The following is a 20313-nucleotide window of genomic DNA, read 5'->3' as shown; positions in this document are numbered from 1 at the left end:
ACAGAAAGATTAGCGGTTGCCAAGGGCTGGGGTAATGGATGGGGGGTGGTGATAACAAAAAGGACACGGGGCTTCTTTTTGAGATGGTGAAAATTTGAAAACTCAAATTGAATGATAATTACCCAACTCTATCCATATCATGAACATTCACTGAACTATACATTTTTTAAAAAAAAATTTTTTTTAAATGTTTATTTCAGAGAGAGAGAGAGACAGAGCGTGAGCAGGAGAGGGGCAGAGAGAGAGGGAGACACAGAATCTGAAGCAGGCTCTAGGCTCCGAGCTGTCAGCACAGAGCCCGATGTGGGGCTCCGACTCACGAACCTCGAGATCATGACCTGAGCCGAAGTTGGATGCTTAACCGACTGAGCCACCCAGGCGCCCTTAAGTTGTACACTTTAAATTAGGTGAGGGGCACCAGGTGGCTCGGTCGGTTGAGCATCCTGACTCTTGATTTCAGCAGGTCACGATCCCAGAGTCATGGGATCAAGCCCCACGTCAGGCAGCTCGGTGTGTGTCCACACTTGGCACAGAGCCCGCTTATGATTCTCTATCTCTCTCTGCCCCCTCCCCGGCTCGTGCTCTCTCTCTCTCTGTCAAATTAACAAAAATTATAATAAATTAGGTGAACCGCATGGTACATAAACTGTATCTCAATAAAGCTGTTTAAAAAACACGACACATTCAGGGAGAGGAGAAATGACACAAGGGTGCAAACGGGGACACACGGGCCCCACGGGGCCCCACGAAGGGACGACGCGTGCCCCTGGGGCTGACACCCGCACACGCGCGGGCAGACAGCAGACACGTCTGCGTGGAGACGACACACAGGCACTCAGACGACAACGCGCGCACGAGCTGCACAGGCTGCCCGTGACCACGGAAGCGTGAGTCAGCACGGCTGGGATAAAAGCCCATGGATGCCGAGATTCCGAGTAATCCAAACCTGATGTGGAAGCCCCGAGCCGCAGGAGCTCTGCCACAGGAGCTCTGCCGCAGGCTGCACGGCCAAGGCCGGGGCCCCAGCCAGGGCAAGTCTGAAAGCCGATTCTCCCCGAGCTGCAGCCTTGGGAATAGGCAGGAGGAAGGAGCCCCTGAAGGACGGAGTGGACAACCGTCAGGCTTGTCCTCAACCGGTGTGCCCGGCCCTGCGTGCCCCACGTGGGCAGCCTCAGAATTCCCTGAACGGGCCAAAGTCTCGGGAGAAACACCAGGAAGCGGACATCCTCCACCAGCTGGAGGCCGTTATCCGGGGCGACCGCTGGGCCCCCCTTTCCCAGGGTCATGGCCTCTGCAGGCCCCACACCCTGGGAGGTGCTGGGTGAAAGGCTTGCTGGGCCTAGTTCCCCTGCAGCAAGAATCCTTTCGGGGAAGAAGCAATGTGGTCGGTGAGGCGGGTAAATGCAGACACCTGACAGCCAGGATCCCTGGCGCTGCCCTCCCAAACCGTGTCATCTGGGACAAGTTACCTGACATCCCTGTGCCTCAGGATTATACCGGCACCGATCCTGTGGGTTGCTCTGAGAAATATACACAGAGCACCTAGCACGGTCCAGGCTCGCGGCAAGGACTGTGCGAATGCTCCCGCTTGCTGCCAGAATTATCACGATCAACTCCCCATGTGCCTGGAAGTCCCACTGGCTCATGGGTTCAGTGCCGGGAGCAGCATTCTGGAACCACAGGATGGTTAGCCTCTAACTCCTGGTGCCACCACGACCTGGCTTTCACCCGCTCAGATCTGTGCCGTAAACAGAAGGAACTGCCCGAGGGAAAAAATACCGTGGGTTGAGCACCCTTAAGGGGAAAAGTCCTTAGCAAGGAAAGGCCTTCCTGGTTTAGGGGAGTTTTAAAGGTGACAAAGGGCCTGTCAAAGGTTAGTGGAAACGCACCCAGCTGCTAGGGAGCGGTCTCTGGGTGGCAAAATTGTTGCCATTTCCTTCTCTTTAAACTCTGTAGGTGTCTTCTAACTTTTCTAGGATTCCCCATCTGAAAAGGAAAGTCCATTCTGCACAGAATGTCTGCCTACTACAACGAGCAAGTAATGGTTCCATAAGAATTATTTTCAAACAGGGGCACCTGGGTGGCTCAGCCGGTTAAGTGTCCGACTTCAGCTCAGGGCATGATCTCACGGTTTGTGGGTTCGAGCACCGTGTGGGCGCTCTGTGCTGACGGCTCGGAGCCTGGAGCCTGCTTTGGATTCTGTCTCCATCTCTCTCTCTGCCTCTTCCCCACTCACGCTCTGTCTCTCTGTCTCTTTCTCAAATATAAATTAAAAATTTAAGAAAAAAAAGAATTATTTTCAAACAAAGTTTTAAAAAAGGAGACAAACCCAATGAAGCCCCCCCTTTTCTGTCACCCAAATTCCCTGCAAGTGGTGTAGAGGCTGCTCCTGGGAGCCAGGCCCTCCCCAAGCCTCAGTTTCCACATCTGAAACCAAAGGGTCACCGGCAGGATGGACTGAGGTCACGAAGCACAAATGCCTCCCTCCCACCACCGAGGTCCTGCCCACGGCAGGGCGGCCAGCCCCTTCCTTCCCCTCCTTCCTTCTCTGGCCTGGCTCTCCTGGCATCCCCGACCTGACCCCAGCTTTTCCATCAAGCACACAATAGATTTTTCCAGGAGGCCACAGCAGCGGGTGTCACCGCTAGATGCCCATTAGAATCATCAGAGGGATTTGCAGAATTACTGGCACTGAGACCACACCCCAGGCCAACGGATCAGATCTCAGGGGATGTGGCCCAGGCATCAGGATTCTCTCCGAGCTGCCCAAGTGATTCTACTGTGCAGCCAGGCCTGGGAACCACTCATCCAAACTCCGGAAGCTTCCCAACAATGGAATGTTTAAGGGTTCGTCCATGTCTCACAAAGAGAGTGGCATCAGCTGGGGCTGTTCGACGAGAATCAGCCGGTCATAATGCAGGAAACGGGCAAGACAGAGAGGGAACGAGAGGACAGAGGACGAGAAAGTGCCCTGGACCAGGCGGGGCTGGGAAGGGCGTGTCGTGAGCACTTCCTGGGGCTGAGCCTGACCGAGGCCAGTCCCCACCTTGTGTACAGGTGCTGTCTTAGGACCCAACCACCTCCTTCCCTCGAGGGGCGGCTCCACTTCGAATGAAGAATAACTCCCCAAAATTGCCCTGAGCTGGGGGGGGGAGCTGGGGAGGGGGCTGTGATCTGCTGGGTGGCCAGTGGCAAGCCAATGATGTCGCGGCCACCCAAGCTGAGGAGTCCACAGCACAGACAGTGAAAACAATTAGTAGCGGGCCTCAATGACCACGATGAAAGTGCTGATTGTCCTCTGGCACTGTGGGGAGCAGTTCCTCGGGTCTTCAAAAGCTTGGTAAATATTCTTGAAATGAAGGGTGTTCACTTTTATGACAACCCCCGCCCCTCCCCAGCAGCAGAGATCCTGGCCCGGGGGCAGGGCAGGGACGCACGCCTGCAGGTGCTCAGAGACTCCCCATCTGCAGCAAACCCCCACCCTGGAGCCCAGCCAGAGTTAAGGGCAGACCTTGCCAGGCTAGCAGCCACCCGTCCTTTCCATTCCCTGCGCCCGGGAGCCACGTGGCTCTGAGGCACCCCCTCCTATCACCACTGTGGCCCACCAAGCTCGGGCTGGGAGCTCGACCTTGCCCGCTTGGCCCTGAGTCCCCGCAGTGGCAGCAGCTTCAGGACAAGGAGGCAGGAAGCGGCTTTCGCATGCCAGGGGGCAGTGTGGACGCCAGGCCCCCGGGCGGAGGGGCGGCTCCCTGCACCGAGGCCCCGCAGTCTCCAACCTCCAGCTCAGAGGCAGAGCCGCGGACAGTGGGGCAGCTCCAGGAAGGAGCGTGGCCAGTCCCTCCCACAGCTGGGGGCCAGCCCCCACCGGGTCACTTGTCCCGGTGCAACCTCCCCTCTGGGCCATCCGACGTCGCCCCGGCCCAGAGGGGCGCTGACTGGGTTTTAAGCCATGTTCTCCCTACACGAGATCACGCACGTGAAATGTTCACCACGGAGTCTGACACACAGCAGGACTGCAGCCAGCGATACACGGAGGCTGCGGTGGCAGCAGGGACAGTTTCCCAGGCAAGGTGGAGGAGGATGGAAGGACGGAAGGGGGAGCGGGCTTCGTTCGTCGCTCAAGATTCCTGTGCAGGGCCCAGCCCCAACCCCCCCGGGAGGCTCCCGACCACTCAGGCCCTCCAGGCATCCCGGCCCTCCTCTGCACGGTGGCGGTGGCGACGAATCCGTATTTGCCGGGCCCCGTGGCTGTCCTTACTCCTGACCTGGGCTTGGCACCATGGCCCCGTCTTCCAGATTTCTTAGAACTCGGACACGTCACCAAACCTTGTCTCTGCTAAGCCCTGTCGGTTACTAGCAACGCAAAGGCCCACATCCCAGCCGCTAGGGCCGCTCACCAGGTTCCCGACTCACTTGACACATTCACGTACGTCTCTGCAGTTTCTCCTAAACCTCTGTCTGCGGTGCCATTCATCTATTCACTCATTCACTCATTCATTCATTCATTCATTCAGAGATAATGACTGAGCCAGCCCTGTTCTGGGCACTGGGGACACAGCCCCAAATTCCTCCTCACCTGGGGCTAACGTTCTATCGAGGGGGGAGACAGGCAATCGATAAGTAAAACTAGGGCATACCAAGTGGAAACAGTGGTGGGGGAGAACGTTTACACGGAGCACAGAAATGGGATCTGGAACTTTTAAGTAGTGTTACACTTTTAAGTAGTGTTACACTGTTACACGGGCCCTGCTCCGTACCTGGAACCACACGTGTTCACGTGGGCCTCCACACCTCTGTCCCTGCTGTGAGCTCTGCCAGGAACGCCCCTCCCGCCCAGCTCAAACGTCACCCCATGGCCGCTCCCTCCCCTGTGCCCTCAGTGGCTCCTGACAGCGCTCTGTCCCCATCCAGGGGATTTTCTTGTCTATTCTTTGAAATGTGAGCTTCAGGAGGACAAGTACTGAGGCACAAACCCCCTTAAAAGAAGCATCCTTGGGGCCAAGCCTCCTTAACAAACTCCCTTGGGCACGTCGCCCTTAATGAGAGGTCTGTTCTCCCATAAAATGTGGCCATGGCTTAGGGGACAGCATGTTTTACCTAGAGTCTCCCCATCTACGGACCGTGAATTATGAGGTAACAAAGCATCAAGCAGTCAGCGCTCCCAGGCCAGCAGCCTGTCGGGCCACAGAACACAAGGCCTCTTTGGGCTCGAGGAGCTAATTCAGAGTGTGGGCTCCTGCCAGCCTCAAGGGGCGGAAATGAACCTCTGCTGTGGGGTGGAGGTGATTGGGGGTATGGGCATTTTCTAGACAGATCAAAGGTAGAAATATCTGGTTGGCTTAAAAGCAAAGGCTGACAAAGGGCTTCAGGCAACCCTTGGGGAACAGGGTTTGCATCCAGACCAACCGTGTCCTGACAAATGCTCCCACCTTCGAACAGTTCTCTAAAAGGGGGCTGTGCTACAGGCCCCTCAGCCCGTGTTACAGAGAACAGAAGAAAAGGAGACTGCAGGGTGTTTCATATTCTCTGACAAGTAACATGTGCCTAATAGCAGCCCATTGCCCTCCAATATTTTGAAAATGGAGAAAACAGTGGCAATGGTGATTTAGGGCCTAGAAACACCAAAAGGCTCTGTTCGACCTTCAAATCCTGTTAACCAGGAGGCTGACACTTGTTTTTTCTTAGCTGACTTCCCAGTTTTCGGGGACACAAGGACACGCAGAAGCTGAGCATCCCACTCTCCCAGTGGGACCCGGGCCCGAGGACTGCCAGCCCGGGCCCCAGAGGGCAAGCACCAGACCAACGGTGTAGGACACCTTTTTGGGCTCTAAAGCTGTTGCCACAGCCACTGCATCACTGGCCAGCACAGGGCTTACAACCCTGAGTCACTGTCAACATTTACTCAGTCCTTTCCCACTGACTCAGAAGAGGCCGAGTGGGATGGTGGGGGAGCACTGGACTGGGAGTCAGGGGCCCTGACAGTCACCCTGTGACCCTGGGTGAGTCTCTTCCCTTCCGTGGGCTTCAGCTTCCTTGTCTGGAGAATTAGGAGGGGACCCAGAGGCCCCCGAAGCCTCCTCCAACCACAGCTGTCCACACTCAGGCCAAAGTCAGGGTGGCCTATGGAAATGACGTTGAGCTGAACTCACCCCTGGAGGTTTTCATAACACAGGATTATTTGTGCTAACAGGAAACACGGAGCTGCCAGAGCCCAGGCAGCCTGCAAAGATTACTGTTATTGGGCTCGTCATGGTCATTGTTGTTTCTCAGGCTCCGGACGCAGGCAAGGCCTACATGCTGAACACAGAATGCCAGGCCCTGCAGATGGCTTGGGAACGTCCCACCGCAGGGTCCAGGTGTGGAAACTGAGGCTCAGAGAGGTCAAGCGACTTTCCCAGAGTCATGCACAAATCCCCTGGGCCCCCTCCGAAAGCCCACCCCTGGGTCCCTGCCCCACTGAGCACGGCTGACAGATGAAAGGCCAGCGCAGCCCCGAAGACACTCACGGGCCCAGAGGCCGCCCTCCCTCCAGCCCGCCTGAGGACGCCAGGGAAGAAAAATAAAACCAGCCCCCAGACCAGCCCCCAGACCAGCCCCCACTGGCCCTGCTCGAGAGGAGCAGCAGTGAGGTGATGTCTGGCTTTTATTCCATATCATAAATAAGTTATTAATCCAGGGCAGACAGCAAGGCACAGCCATGGGGAGACCGGGGAGGTGAAACTCTGCAAGACCAGACCACCTTGAGGACTGGAAAACTACCCAGGCCCCAGACCCTGCAAGTCTGCTCAGACAGAGGCCCCGGTGGGACAGGGGCTTCTGGGAAGCAAGGAGAGCACTGGAACGGGTGACCAGCGGTCTGGAAACAAACCTACCGTGGATCCTGCCTCAGTTTCTGTATTTATTCCAAGAGATCAGCAAGAGTGAGTAAACGCTACCATGATATTGTTCTAGGCACTATGGCAGAATTTTATATGTTTGATTTCCAGTGAATAAAACAAGGTAGGACACCCACTTCACAGATGTGGAAACTGAGGCTCAGAGAGGTCAAGCGACTTTCCCAGAGTCACCATGGACGAGCGATGGCAAAGGGGGCTGCAGTCCTCCTGTCCCCGTCCGCACGCCTCTCTGCGGTGAGACTTTGCCGCCACCGGCCTCCAGAGGTGGCACCCATTTCCCCGCTCCTGGAAAACCTAGCCTGGCCTTGTGGCTCTCTTTGACCCACGGAATGCACAGAAGCAGTCACACAACTGCCCGGACCAGGCCTGAAGAGGTCCCACAGCTTCCGGCCGTGCTCTCCGGAGACCGCGGTGCCGAAACCAGTGCTGCCCGCCGGACGGAGGGAGCTGGGGCCCGCCGGCTGGCACCGACGCCGGATGTGGGAACGGGGCCAGCTCGGACCGTCCAGCCCAGCCCGCCGTCTGGCTGCGCACAGCTGCGGGGGAGCCCGGGAGCAGCCAGCAGAGGAACCTCGCAGCCAACCTACAGAATCAAGCTACAGAACGGGGAGAAAGAATGCCCTAAGTGCCTCCGTTTTACGCAAGCTTGTTACACAGCTGTGGGTGACTGGGCCGGCCCCTCAGTTTCCCCGCACGGCCTGTCTCCCCAGCAAAACCTGAGCCACCCGCCTCCTGGGATTTGGCCGGGGCCGAGGCACGCCATGCCGACCCCTGCCTCTGCCTCTGCGGTCCCCAGGCCCTCGTGCCCGGCAACCGGGACTGGCCCCAGATGCTGCACGCACCACAAGGCGTAAGAAGGGCCACAGGCCACGTCCCACCGGAAGAGCTGCACTCACCCTGGCGACGTGGGACGTGAGGAGTTCCCTTTCCCTCCAGAAAAGCTGAAGGGGCTGCAGAGGGCAGGGGGACAGTCAGCCACGGTGGGAACGGCAGACACGCTCTGCTCCTCCTCCTCCTGTGGGCTGAGAGGGCGCCAACGTCGGCTCTGTGCCACCTCGGCAGGCTGGCCGCACTCCCTCACAGGGTCAGCTCACCCCGCAGCCACTGAGAGTCTGCCCCAGGGCAGGCCCTGTGCGGGGTCCCGAGGACACACAGGTGACTAAGCTCGGACCCCGCCCTTTGGGAACCCAATGGGACGGGTCCGGGTAAGGACGCAAACTGGGGCCAGGAGCAAGTTGCAGCCTGAGGAAAACTAACAGGCCTGGTGAGGTCAGGACGGGGACGGGCTCTGCCTGCCCAGCTGAGAGCCCGGGGACCTCTCTGGGGGTGGCAAGCAGAGCAATAGGTTGCTCTTGACCTTCTTCTTCTTTCCCACCACCCACCTCCCCAGACCCAGCAGATTCAGCCGACAAGCTCACACCGTCCCATAGCAACAGCGGCAGCATATCGCGTACTGAGCACACAGGACACCTCTAGGAAGTGACCTCCTTTACGATGCCCACCTCACAGGTGAGGAAACGGAGGCACAGAGAGGCCCAGTAACTGTCCAAGGCCACACAGCATGTGTGAAAGCCAGAGCTGGGACTTCAACCCGGGAGATGCGGTTGCAGGGGTCACTCTCTCGTCCCCTCACGAACCGCCCCACCGGCGATCAGAGGCCTCCAGCTAATTGTCCTGCTGTGACCGGCCCACACGCTGTCTTAATAGGACCCTTTGCTTCAAAACCGCTATTTCTGGGCCACCTGGGTGGCTCAGTCAGTTAAGCAGCCGACTCTTGGTTTCGGCTCAAGTCCATGATCTCCCGGTTCATGAGTTCAAGCCCCACATCCAGCTCTGTGCTGTCAGGGCTTGGGATTCTCTCTCCCTCTCCTTCTCTGTCTCTGCCCCTCCCGTGAGCTCCCTCTCTCTCTCTCAAAATAAGCAAACTAAACAAACACTTTTTTAGGTCACTATTTCAAATTTCTCCTTCAAATACTTAAAGATCTTACAAAGCCAGATGGGTACTTCCTTTAAACAGGGCATACCCCCACACCCCCTGTTTGCCACAGTCCCCCCTCCCCTACTATACGGGGCCCTTTCTCTGTGTCACTCCCTGCTCCTGGAGGCACTGAAGTCACCACCTCCTGTGCAACGTGAGCCCCACCCCATGCTTGGCACTGAGATAAACAGAAGGTGTAAGCCAGCCTCTGGATTCTGGGAACCAGGTGGCTAATGTGAGGGACGTACAAGCGAGTGGAGGGAAGGGGAAGGCACCAGAGGAGGAGCAACCAGCCTGAGCAAAGGGGGGCGGGGAGGGCTGCAAAGTCAGGTGAGAACACATCAGCATGGCTGGGGAGAGGGTGGGGGTCCGCAGAGCAGGAACCACTATCTAGGCCAGGGAGGCAGGAGGAGCAACGAGGTGAGACCAGACCAACCTCTGTCCCTTCCAGGGTTGACAGCACAGCCGAGTGAGGGCAGGCAGCCCGCAGGCCAAGATGTACAGAGACAGGCCAGCTGGGTGGCTGGATGAGGGCACCTCTTGAAACTCCAGGCGTCACACTCCACATCCCCAGGACAGGGGTGGACAGCAGGACAGAGCCAGGGGCTTCCCAAGGAGGTACTGGCTCAGCCCACCGGCTCCCCAGCCAGCAAGGAGTGGCCCCCAGGGCAAGAACAGGTGCTGACAGGGACACCAATGAGCCACAGGCAAATGTGCAATGGCAGCACCGTACCAACGTGCATCTGGAAAGATCAACATCTTCCACCAATACTAATGTAACTCCTGCTTCCAGACCCCCCATGGCTCCCTATGGCCACAGGGGCAAGTCTAAGCTCCACGGTGAGGCACAGATTTTCCAAACTACATTTTCACTGCTCCCCCTCTCCTATGGAGAGCTGGGATGATTCGCCATTTCCCGAATCCTGCAAAGACACAGGATTTCCTTTCCTGCAGAATGCCTACAGTTCCGGGTTTTAAAAACTCCTACTGAGGCTTTAATATGCAGCCCAAATGGCCTCTCCCCTCGGAAGCCTTCTCGGAGCACCTCTCCTTTTCAATAGTCCCCTCCAGGCCACCCACCAAGTGCATTATGCTTCCTTGTTCTCCCATAAAACACTGAAGTTTAGTGTGGTCTGTCTGGTTTCGCACTGTCCACTGGGCACGTCAGCCTTTAAACTGTGGGCTTCAAGCCCGCGGGGGGTGGGGGGGGCTCAGTCGGTTAAGGGTCCACTTCGGCTCAGGTCATGATCTCACGGTCTGTGAGTTCGAGCCCCGCATCAGGCTCTGTGCCGACAGCTCAGAGCCTGGAGCCTGCTTTGGATTCTGTGTCTCCCTCTCTCTCTGCCCCTCCCCCACTCGCTCCCTGTCTCCCTCTCTCCCTCTCTCTCTCTCTCAAAAATAAATAAACATTAAAAAATTCAAACTGTGGGCTTCTAGAATTCAGGGAGACAGGGCTGAGTCTCATGCCTGCACCCCCAGGACCTGGTGAAGGGCCGGGCTCTGGACAAGGGCCCACGGATTAAGGCAGCTGCATTATCTCAGCTCAGTCGTGATACTGACACTTCCACGCGTGGAGCCGGTGCTGATCGGCTCATCGTGCTAAGATTGCCGAAGCAGAGGGAAGGCAGGGCTTGGCCAGCCCGGGGACCAGAGGTGGCCTCAAACCCACACCAGAGAACGCTGCTAATCTACATCCTGCTGCAACGCAAGGGCATCTGATAATATTTACAGTGTTTTCCACTATTAATAATAACTGTAATTACTTTAGTAAATGCTATGAGAAGTAATAAATATTAGTATCAAGAGCCACTGAAATAATTTCCTTTTTTAAGACCCCACCATACACCAGATGCTTCGCTTTTTCATATCATCTTATTTAATTCTCTGTACAAGCCTACAAATGGTTGCCCTTCTCTCCTTTTGAAGGTGAGGAATCTATACACAGAGGGATTTAGACACACATTCAGGGTCACGCAGCCAGTCTGGACCAGAGCGAAGAGACCCCGCACTTTCTGTCGCCCTAGACTGTCTCCTCACAATTACTAACAGCACCTGTCTAGGCCTTTCTACTGGCCGGGCACATTTTGTAACAGCTTTACTGAAATATAATTCATATGCCATACAATTCACCCATTTAAAGCGTAGAATTTAATGGTATTTAGTATATGCACAGGGCCGTGCAACTGCCCCACAATCAATTTTAGAATTTCACCACCCCGTAAAGAAACCCCCTCCCCATCTGCTCCCTACCCCACTGTAAGCCCATTCTAAAGGCAAAGGACAGAGCCTCAGAGAGCTGCTGTGATTTGTACATTAGGCAGGGGTAAGAAGCAAGGCTGGGACCCAGCCCCGCTGCCCCTCCTCACACAGCCTGCCAGGGGTCTACTCTGTAACCCCTTAAATATGCATGATCTGCAGAGGGTGAAAAACGGAACCAGATGGTGACAGAGCTTACATGTGCCTTGCTTCCACACCAGGCCCGTGACTCACAGAGTCACTGAAGGCAAAGGGGGGACGCACAGCACAGACAAGTCCCCGCCACCCCCAGTGCAGGGGCAGCGAGGCCCAGGACTCAGGGAGGCAGAGAAGGCAGTGGGGGAAGGAGCCTTTTGGGCAGTCTGGGATCTAGATGGTTCGTGGGGCCCCACTCTGCTGACCCCATTCCTGCACCCCCAATCCCTCCTGACCCACAAAGAACTGGCCCCTGCCCCAGGCCTCTGTGTTCCTCCCAGGAATTCAGAGCCATAATCGCTAACAGGGGACCTGCTCTGCACTTGGCCCCCAGCCCGGGGTCCTGAGGTGACCTGGGTCCTCCCTGCCCACAGGCCCTCAGAGGCTGGGGGTCACAGGAGTGTCGGGAGAACCACTGCACTGACTGGCTGGGCTCCCCGAGACAGGCTCTGAAGAGTGGTCCTGCCTGGGCACATTCCCAGTTGGGTATCCTAGGGTCTGACGGCTCCCCCACCCCCCCACCGCCCCAGGGGAAACAATTTGCAGGTAGAAGGGGCCGCCCACATCCCTTATTTCCTTCCCCCCCCCCCCCCCCCCCCCCCCCCCCCCCCGCACAAGCCTGCCCTGGGCCAGTCATTCTCTCTGCTGGCCAGAGGCCCAGCACTTCCTTTCACGTTTATAATGTTTGAATAGTCTTGAGCCAATGCCACCTCCTTCAGGGAGGCTTCCTAGATGCCCTGACCAAAATAAGTGGATCCTTCTGCTGCTGCCTCACACAAAATTGTGATTTGTCTGCTCGTATGTCTGGGTCCCCATTATCCCACAAACTCATCCAGGGCAGAGGTCCCAGCTTCCTCATTCCTGGGTCCTTCCTGACCCTCTCCCCGCCACTGTGACACACAAGACCCTCCAGAAGAGCAGGTGGGAAACGAGGTCAGTTTTGACATGAATTAACCGCAGGGCACAGCACCCTCCCAGCGTCTGTCCCAGGTGTCCGTGGGGGAGTGGCTCTATGGGATGGCAGTGACACTTGCTGCCCGCCCCCTACCCCCGGGTGGGTTCCAGTTGGCAATGAGGACCAAGCCACCAGTTTAGACATGGCGCTTTCCCCCAGCGCAGCTAAGATCCAAATGGCTGCAGTCTATCCACACAAAGCGTCTTTGTTCAAGCCCTTCTCACAGTTGGAAGGTTGGCTTGGCCATGAGGGCCAAACTCAGGGCTGGCTGTCTTTCCTCCTGGTACCTGCAATGAAGCCTGGTCTGGCACAGAGCATGTCCTAGAACCCACCAGGCGAGGAGGCCTCAACCATAGGTTTAGAGAGGCCTGGCTTCAAATTCCTTCAGCTGGCCTGCCCCGAGTCCCAAAGCACCAATGCCAGAGCTGGAAGGGGCTCTGAGCCCCTCTATCCCATCCTCTGAGGTGCACCTAAGAGGCAAGTGGAGCCCAGAGAAGGAGAGCAGCATGCCCAGGGTCACACAGCCACGTCTCCAACTCCCAGCTCAGACTCTTTGCAGTTAACAGGCTGCCCCATTCCTACTCGAGGACCCCTCTCCTATCCTGCCCTTCCCTCAAGGTCAGGCCAAGGCCCACCTTCCCAGTGTGTCTTCTGGGATCCCCTCCCCGGTTCCATCCAGTATGGGGATGTACCCTCAGTGGCTTGAAGAAGGAAGAGCTTCTGCCCAGAACGCCCTCCTCGCCCTCTGGCCTCAGCAAACTTCTACCCACCCTTCAAGGCCCAGTTCAAACGTGACGTTCCCGGGCACCAAAGACAACAATCGCTCCCATCTCCTGAGCACCATCTCCATCGTGCTCTGGAATGGCAGCAAGTTAACGCAGAAACTACCAGAGGTGTTTCTCCTGCTTGGCACCCAAGTTCCTTGAGGGCAGGGACGGGGCTCTCTGCAAAGCAGGGTAATAACAACATCTGCATACACACTGCGTACGACCGGCGGGCTTTACAAACCATACGGCGTTGGGCAAACAAGCTCTCTGCCTATCCTCAGATCTCCCCCCCCCTCCCGACGGCTCAGTCTCCCCATCTACACAGCGGGTGAAGATAATGAGTGCATGTCTCCGCGTGCAGGCCGGGGCTGTTGCTGCTATATTCCTCGGGTCACTTTCATTTTCTTACGTCTCCCTGAGGACCTCACCCACGGCCAGTGGTCAGTACGTATTTTTTTGGAAAGAAGGCCTTTTGGGACCTGAGGTGCTAAAGAAGATGGGGTTTAAATCCAAAGACCACACACAGATACAGACTCAAATCTGATCAGAAATGTTACACTGTAGGGGCGCCTGGGTGGCTCCGTCGGTCGAGCGACAGACTTCGGCTCAGATCGTGATCTCGCGGTTTGCGAGTTCGAGCCTCGCCTCGGGCTCTGTGCTGACAGCTCGGAGCTCGGAGCCCGGAGCCTGCTTCGGATTCTGTGTCTCCCTCTCTCTCTGCCCCTCCCCTGCTCATGCTCTGTCTCAGAAATAAATAAACATTAAAAAATTTAAAGAAAGAAAGAAGGAAAGAAAGAAAGAAAGAGAAGGAAAGAAAGAAAGAGAAAGAAAGAAAAAGAAAGAAAGAGAAAGAAACAAAGAAAGAGAAAGAAAGAAAGAAAGAAAGAAAGAAAGAAAGAAAGAAAGAAAGAAAGAAAGAAATGTTGCACTGTGGCCTTTGGGTCCAAAGGGGGCTCAGCTGGGTCACCGTGAACAGCCCCTTGCGCTCATGGGACACGGGGCAGTTTTCCGGAATGGGCTGGAAATTCTGAAATCCTTGCCCTGGGGAGGCTTCTGCACTGGGCTGTGGCTAGGGACTGGCTCCAGAGACAGCCAAAGGCAGCAGCAGTGGCCTGGGGGCAAGCCAAAGCAGTGGCAGTCATACCACAGGTAGTAATGCTGTTGATCACCCACTGACAGCTTTGAGGCCCCAACGTACTTTCGTGGGGGCAGCGGGAGAGGCGGTGGCCGCAGCCCTGTCACTGAAGAGCCAACGGCCTCTGTGGCTGCGGACCGGAGAGGGAGTTCACGGTGTGATTCGGTCAAGCCACCGGTCCACACCAGCACTTTCTGTCTCTCCCTCTGCACAGACACCGCATCCCTGGGCGACTGCAAACATCAGTCACCCTTAGGGGGGTGATGATGAAAAAAGAACAAGAAGCCCTGGCCCACATCAAGGCAGTGTGACAATCAGCAGGAAGACACCGTGCAAGGACGGGGACACGGGGAGAAATGCTCCCAGCCCTGCTAGCGAAGAAAGATTCCCCCTTAGCATCCTCCCGATCTGATGCATCCCTCACTTAAAGAAAGGGCAGAGGAGCACGGGGGTCCTTTCCTGAGACGCGTCAGCTCATACCTGACAAAGTGTGACAAAGTAAAGCCTGGGACTGCCACACGGGCTCGCAAGCGCCTGAGACACCGGGGATGGAGCTGAACTCCAGCACAAGTCAAGGCTCCGAGAGGGCCACCCACGGCTTTGGGGTTTGCACACAGACAGTGCAGAGCCTGCTTGGGATTCTCTCTCTTGCCCTCTCTCCCTGCCCCTCATCCGCACACGCACGTGTGTGCTCTCCCTCCCTCTCTCTCTCAAAATAAATGAACTTTAAAAAAGAAATCTGTTTTTTTTTTCATTTTTTTTTTTAATGTTTATTTATTTTTCAGAGAGACAGAGACAGAATGCGAGTGGGTTAGGGGCAGAGAGAGAGGGAGACACAGACTCCGAAGCGGGCTCCAGGCTCCGAGCTGTCAGCACAGAGCCCGACGCGGGGCCCGACCTCACGGGCCGTGAGATCATGACCTGAACCGAAGTCGGACGCTCAACCGCGGGAGAGGAGGCGTCCCCGAAAATCTGTGCTGCATGGCACTGTCACCACATAGCCACCCAGGCACCCCAAGAAATCTGTTTTTTTTTTAAAAAGGGGAGCACTCACAGAGGGGAGCACTGGGAAAGAGCAGGCTGACTTTAAGACCAAAGACAGTGGGGGATGAGGAAGGACGTAACAATAACAAAAATAACAGCAGCTAACACCAACAGAGCCTTGACCCCATGCCAGGCAGGTGCTGACCACCCACCACATTGCCCGGTAAGGTAGGTCCTATTATCGTCACTGCCACTCAGCCCCGGGAGGGCGTGGACCATGTCTGTGGCATCCCCCAGAGCCTGAACAGGGCTGGCCACATAGGACGCACAAAGTAAATGTGTGCATTATGCGTAAATCCTTGCTTCACACAGAAGGGAAGGCAGGGCAGAGTAATTAACATCTCCAAAGCCTCAGGGCTACTGGGTGGCCCAGCCAGGATTCAGCCCCAGCAGAGCCCGCCTTCCTTACCGCTGCATGTGTCTGGGCTCAGAGAATCCTGCCAGCTTAAGCCGTGGTCCCAGCGCGTCCGGTGGGGGAATGGACAAGGCATCATCCTAACCAGATCTTCCGCACCTGCCAGAGCGCGAACCTGGTGGCCAGTGGGGCATGCAGAGCTCTCCGGAGGCAGTGAGGCCTGTGACTGGCCCAAACCACACATTGTGCCCCCAGGAGTCCCAAACACAGGGAGCCAAGGAGAAAACCACGCCAGCCTGGCTCGGGTAGCCAGGCTTGTCCCTTACCAATCCGTCGCAGTTGCTGATGGCGACAGCTGCCCCTGGCATGCCCGTGACGTCCCCGGTGTAGACACACTCCCGCCGCAAGGGCTGTCGGAACAGCTCCCGAAAATCCTCCTGCCACTCCACGGAGGCTCCGGGCACCACCAGCCGTCGGTTGGGCCGTAGGCGCAAATGCAGTTCCTCCCCGAAAACAGTAACATTGAAGTAGAGGGAGGAGCGCCCCGCCCGGCCAGGCTGCAGGGTGGCTCCTTTGCGGCGCAGGGGGCTGCGGGCCACCCGGAGGCGACCTGAGCGTGACAGTGGCGCGGGTGGCTCATCCACTATTGCACTCCCTGAGGAGGCTGCTGCTGGCCCAGACAGCACGTGGGAGAGGAAGCGTCCCCGAAAATCTGTGCTGCATGGCACTGTCACAACATAGTCACTGAGCTTTCCGGAGAGGCGCAGCTCTGCTGGAAGTAAACAAGGAGTTACATCAATGTAGTCTGTGCAAAGGTAAGGGGAGACCGGCAATCCCACGGGCGGAGAGAGCTCTGCAACCCTCAGCGTCACCTCGGAGGGACCTCTTAGCCCAAGTTCATCCGATAGCCATCCAGTGCTTCCTGAGCCTCTGGATCTCTGTACTTAGATGAACGGTGTTCAAGTACTCTGTGCACATAACTTGCTTTCTGTAGTCCCCAAGGCCCTGTTAAACTTAACAGAAGAAAAGAAATGATGCCAGAGTCCTGTCTGTCACTCTAGCCACGAGCCTTCCAACTTTGGGCATTGCCAAGGAAAGGGCTGAAATTCCCCGAAAGCCCCCAGGGCAAGGAGAGGGATGGCGGGATCTGCCCAGACTCCCTCAGTGTGCTGAAGTCACCAGCCCAGCCTGGGGTAGGGCCCTCCTCGCCAAGCTCTTTGAGCCCAGCCAGCAAAACACACACACCTAGAAACCCAGGGGATCCTGGGCACGTGTCAAGGAGACAGGAGCTGGAGAAGGGAGGGAGGGAGTACAGGTTCTATGTTTTTCCAAGTTTAGAAAGAAAACTTTTTAAAGTAAACAGAGGCTGCTGAGATTTCGACACGGCCCAGCACCAAGCCTGGTAAATATAGATCTTCAAAAATAAAAAAGAGACGCATGGGGTGACCTGCCCACTCGGACTGAATTAAGTGTGAGGTCATGGCCCCATGCTCCAGGCTGCATGCCAGCAGCCCGGTCCTCACACAGCTCTCCCTGAGCCCAGCCAGGCCCAGCAGGAATGACAGCTCGCTGGCTTCCAGGCTTGGTGATTCAGGGACGGGAGTTTGGAGGGATTTTCATTTCCACATGGCTCCATCTTTTGCCTCCCTAGCCCCCTTCACGCTACCGATGAAACCTAGAAAATGACATCTCCCGAAAACCCCCCATGCTCATGGCAGTTAACAGTGGGGGAGTACTGACTCTCCTCTGGTTTTACCCATTAAGACCCCCAGGATTTCTGCTAGGGAGATCCCACTTCAGTACATGAGTATAGAGCTCACAGACAAGCAGATGTCCCGCCTAGAAATGACCAGAGCCCCCTCCCCATGCTCAGGTGAGGGTGTGGGGCGTCTGGTCTGTGTGTGAGACGGTGTCTGCACAGAGCCTGAGAATGATGGAGGAGAGAGCTATCAGTGTGTTTCCCAGCAGGAGTGTAAGGGCCAGGTGCTCACTGGGTGTGGGCAACCACCTGCCAGCCTGACTCCGTGAGGATGAAGCAGTGAGACACGCACACACAAGTTGGAGAGACAGGAGGCACTGAAAGTTAAAGGCACACGGGACAGAAACAGACCAATAGAGAGAGAGAGAGAGAGAGAGAGAGAGAGAGAGAGAGAGAAAGAGAGAGAGAGAGAGAGTGTGTGTGTGTGTGTGTGTGTGTGTGTGTGTGTGTGTGTGTGTGCACGCGCGCGCGGGCGCGTGAGAGAGAGAGAGACAGAGACAGAGACAAATATATAGCCCCTAAGAAGAGACTCCAGATTCCCAAAACCTCTCCGGGGTCTCTCCACCTCTCGTGCCAGAAAGGAAGAGCAAGCTCGGGTCAGCGACCGGGCCATAGGGGAAGAAAGAGCTCAAGCCCAGGGCGCGCACCGCCTCCTGCTCCCCGGAATGCCGCCGGCCCCTCGGGCCCCCTGGGGCCAGCCTGACTCCCGGGCACCCCGGACCCCTCGCGCCCCCGTGCGCCCGACCTGCACGCACCTGGGGTCCGGCTGCCCGCGGCGGCGCAGAGCGCCCAGTGCAGGGGCAGCAGGCAGGACAGCAGCGTGCGGAACGGAGCCATGTGGCCGCGCGCGGACGCGGGCCCGAGGGCGCCCGAGCCCCGGGCTCCGGGCTGCCGACGAGGCTGGAGCGCGCCCCGGACTGCCGAGCGCGGGCCGACCGCCCTCCGCCTGCTCCACCGCCGCCGCCGGCCTGCCGGCTCCAGGTCCCCCGCGCCACCGCCCGGACCGCTGGCTCCACGCGCCCGAGGCTGCCGGCGGGAGAGCGGAGCGGCCGACGCGCCAGCGCCCCCCGTGCCAACTGCCGCGGGCCGGTCGGTCCGCCCGCGCCGTGACGCTCGGGGACGCGGCGCGAGCCGGCCAAGGGGGCGGCGGGGCGGGCGGGCCGGGGGTGGGCACGCTGGCGGGGCGGGGCCGGGCGCGGGTCGGACGGGGGGCGCTGCGCGGCCGGGGCGGAGCGCGGGGCTGGGGAGTGCAGCGCCGAGCGGCCCTGCCTGATCGGAAGTGCCACGCGGAGCCAGCCGCCTGGGCTCCCCCGGAGTGACGGTCCGTAGCCGCTTTCCTTGTCCCCTCTGCTCCCCTTACTTGACCGCAGGGCCCACTCTCCAGAGCCACCGGGCGGAAGGGATGTCCAACTCCGTTTGGGTGATGAGACGGTGACCACCTCTCCTTCCCTAGAGGGGGTTTCTATCTCCTTTCTCTCCTAGTGGAGTGGATGCCCTCCACTAACTTTATCTACACGTTTTGCAGACCACGCCTCTGGGCCCCCAATTGCAGGGAGTGACCTGAGTCCGAGTCAAGAGTGTGGTTGAACAAGGTGAGGAGAGAGAGCCCTCCCTGGCTTTGTGCTTAGACAGACCTGATTGGAATCCTAGCCGGGAGCCTCCCTGGGAGAGTTAACTATAGCACGCACTAGGTGTTCCATAAATAAGGCACCCTCCACCTCTGGCACTAATAGCTTCTCCGCCGCCCGAGGTGGGAACAATCCAGAGGCAGGGACGAGTGTGGATTGCCGGTTTTGCAGTGTTGCTGAGACCAGTTCAGTAGTCGGGGCAAATAGCCCAACCCCTGCTTCGCTGTATAAATGTGTTCCTAACAATTTGCAAATGAACTGTATTTCAAGTAAGCCAGAGGTGGGAATTGGAGAAAGGATTTTTTTTGTTTTTTTTAAGAACTGTGGAATAAAGAATCTTTGTATACAGTGTATAAAGACCCCCAATCTTTCTGCTTTTGAGTCCAGACATTTTGTTGTGGGGCTTTCTTAAAGGGAGGCCAGCTTGCGGGTGGAAATTCTCTAAACACACTTCTCTGGGGAATCCCTGGATCCCCTGAGAGAGGACTTGGGTTCCTGCACTCTTCCCAGTCTACCCCCTGGTTAGGCTCTGAATACCTTCCTGCCTTGTGGACAGAGACCCGGATTCCTCAGGATTCCTCATCCTCGGTATTGGAGGGCCGGTGGGTTTCTGAAAGCAGGTTCGGAGAGCTGACGTGGTGTCCCATGTCACATAGCTCATTTGCAGTGGGGCTGGGATCCCAGTCTAGTGCTGAGCCAGAGAAAGAGACAAGATGAAAGGTCAGTAGACTATTCAAGGCTGAGCTTTGCCAAACCCAGTCTGTGACCAAGGGCAAGTCATTTTCCTCTTTGGGCGGCGGTACCTCATCTGTCAAAGGGGTAACCACGAGGCTCACGGGAGTCAAGGCAAACTCTGACGTCCTGTGGAAATGCAGAGCATTTTCTATTCCAAGGAATACCAAGAGAATTCCAAGGAATTCCAAGAATTCCAAGGAATACCATCCAGTTATTTGCAAATGGCACCAGCAAATCCACACACATATATATATTTATTTGAAAGAGACTTTGTGTGCGTGCACAGATGCAAGCAAGGGGGTGAGAGGGAGAAAGAATCTTTTAAAAAATTTTTAATGTTTATGTATTTTTTTAATGTTTTGTTGATTTTTGAGAGTTAGAGAGAGACAGAACGTGAGCGAAGGAGGGGCAGAGAGAAAGGGAGACACAGGATCCTGACGTGGGGCTAGATCCCACAACTTGTGAGGTCACGACCTGAGCCGAAGTCGGACGCTTAACCCATGGAGCCACCCAGGTGCCCCTGGAGAAAGCATCTTAAGCACGCTCCACGCTCAGCACAGAGCCCAATTTGGGGCCCTGTCCCACCACCCTGGGATCACAAACTGACCTG

The 20313-nt window shown here is 56.9% G+C and overlaps 1 protein-coding gene across 1 annotated transcript in view; it reads right to left on the bottom strand.

The window, feature by feature from the left end:
* The window catches only part of ADAMTS14 (ADAM metallopeptidase with thrombospondin type 1 motif 14), an 80653-nt gene extending 63312 nt beyond the window's left edge, over positions 1–17341 (bottom strand). Inside the window, exons 1-2 of the mRNA XM_042907790.1 lie at positions 17338–17341; positions 15908–16386 (exon numbers count right to left, since the gene is read on the bottom strand). Of these exons, the coding sequence (XP_042763724.1) occupies positions 15908–16386; positions 17338–17341 (483 nt within the window). The remainder of the gene's footprint in view (positions 1–15907; positions 16387–17337) is intronic.
* Between the last annotated feature and the right edge of the window lie 2972 nt (positions 17342–20313).

The sequence above is a fragment of the Panthera leo genome, chromosome D2 (genome assembly GCF_018350215.1).
Source record: "Panthera leo isolate Ple1 chromosome D2, P.leo_Ple1_pat1.1, whole genome shotgun sequence".
NCBI lineage: Eukaryota > Metazoa > Chordata > Mammalia > Carnivora > Felidae > Panthera > Panthera leo.
Note: the sequence above shows the minus strand (reverse complement) of the source record. Positions and strands in the feature narration are given on the sequence as shown.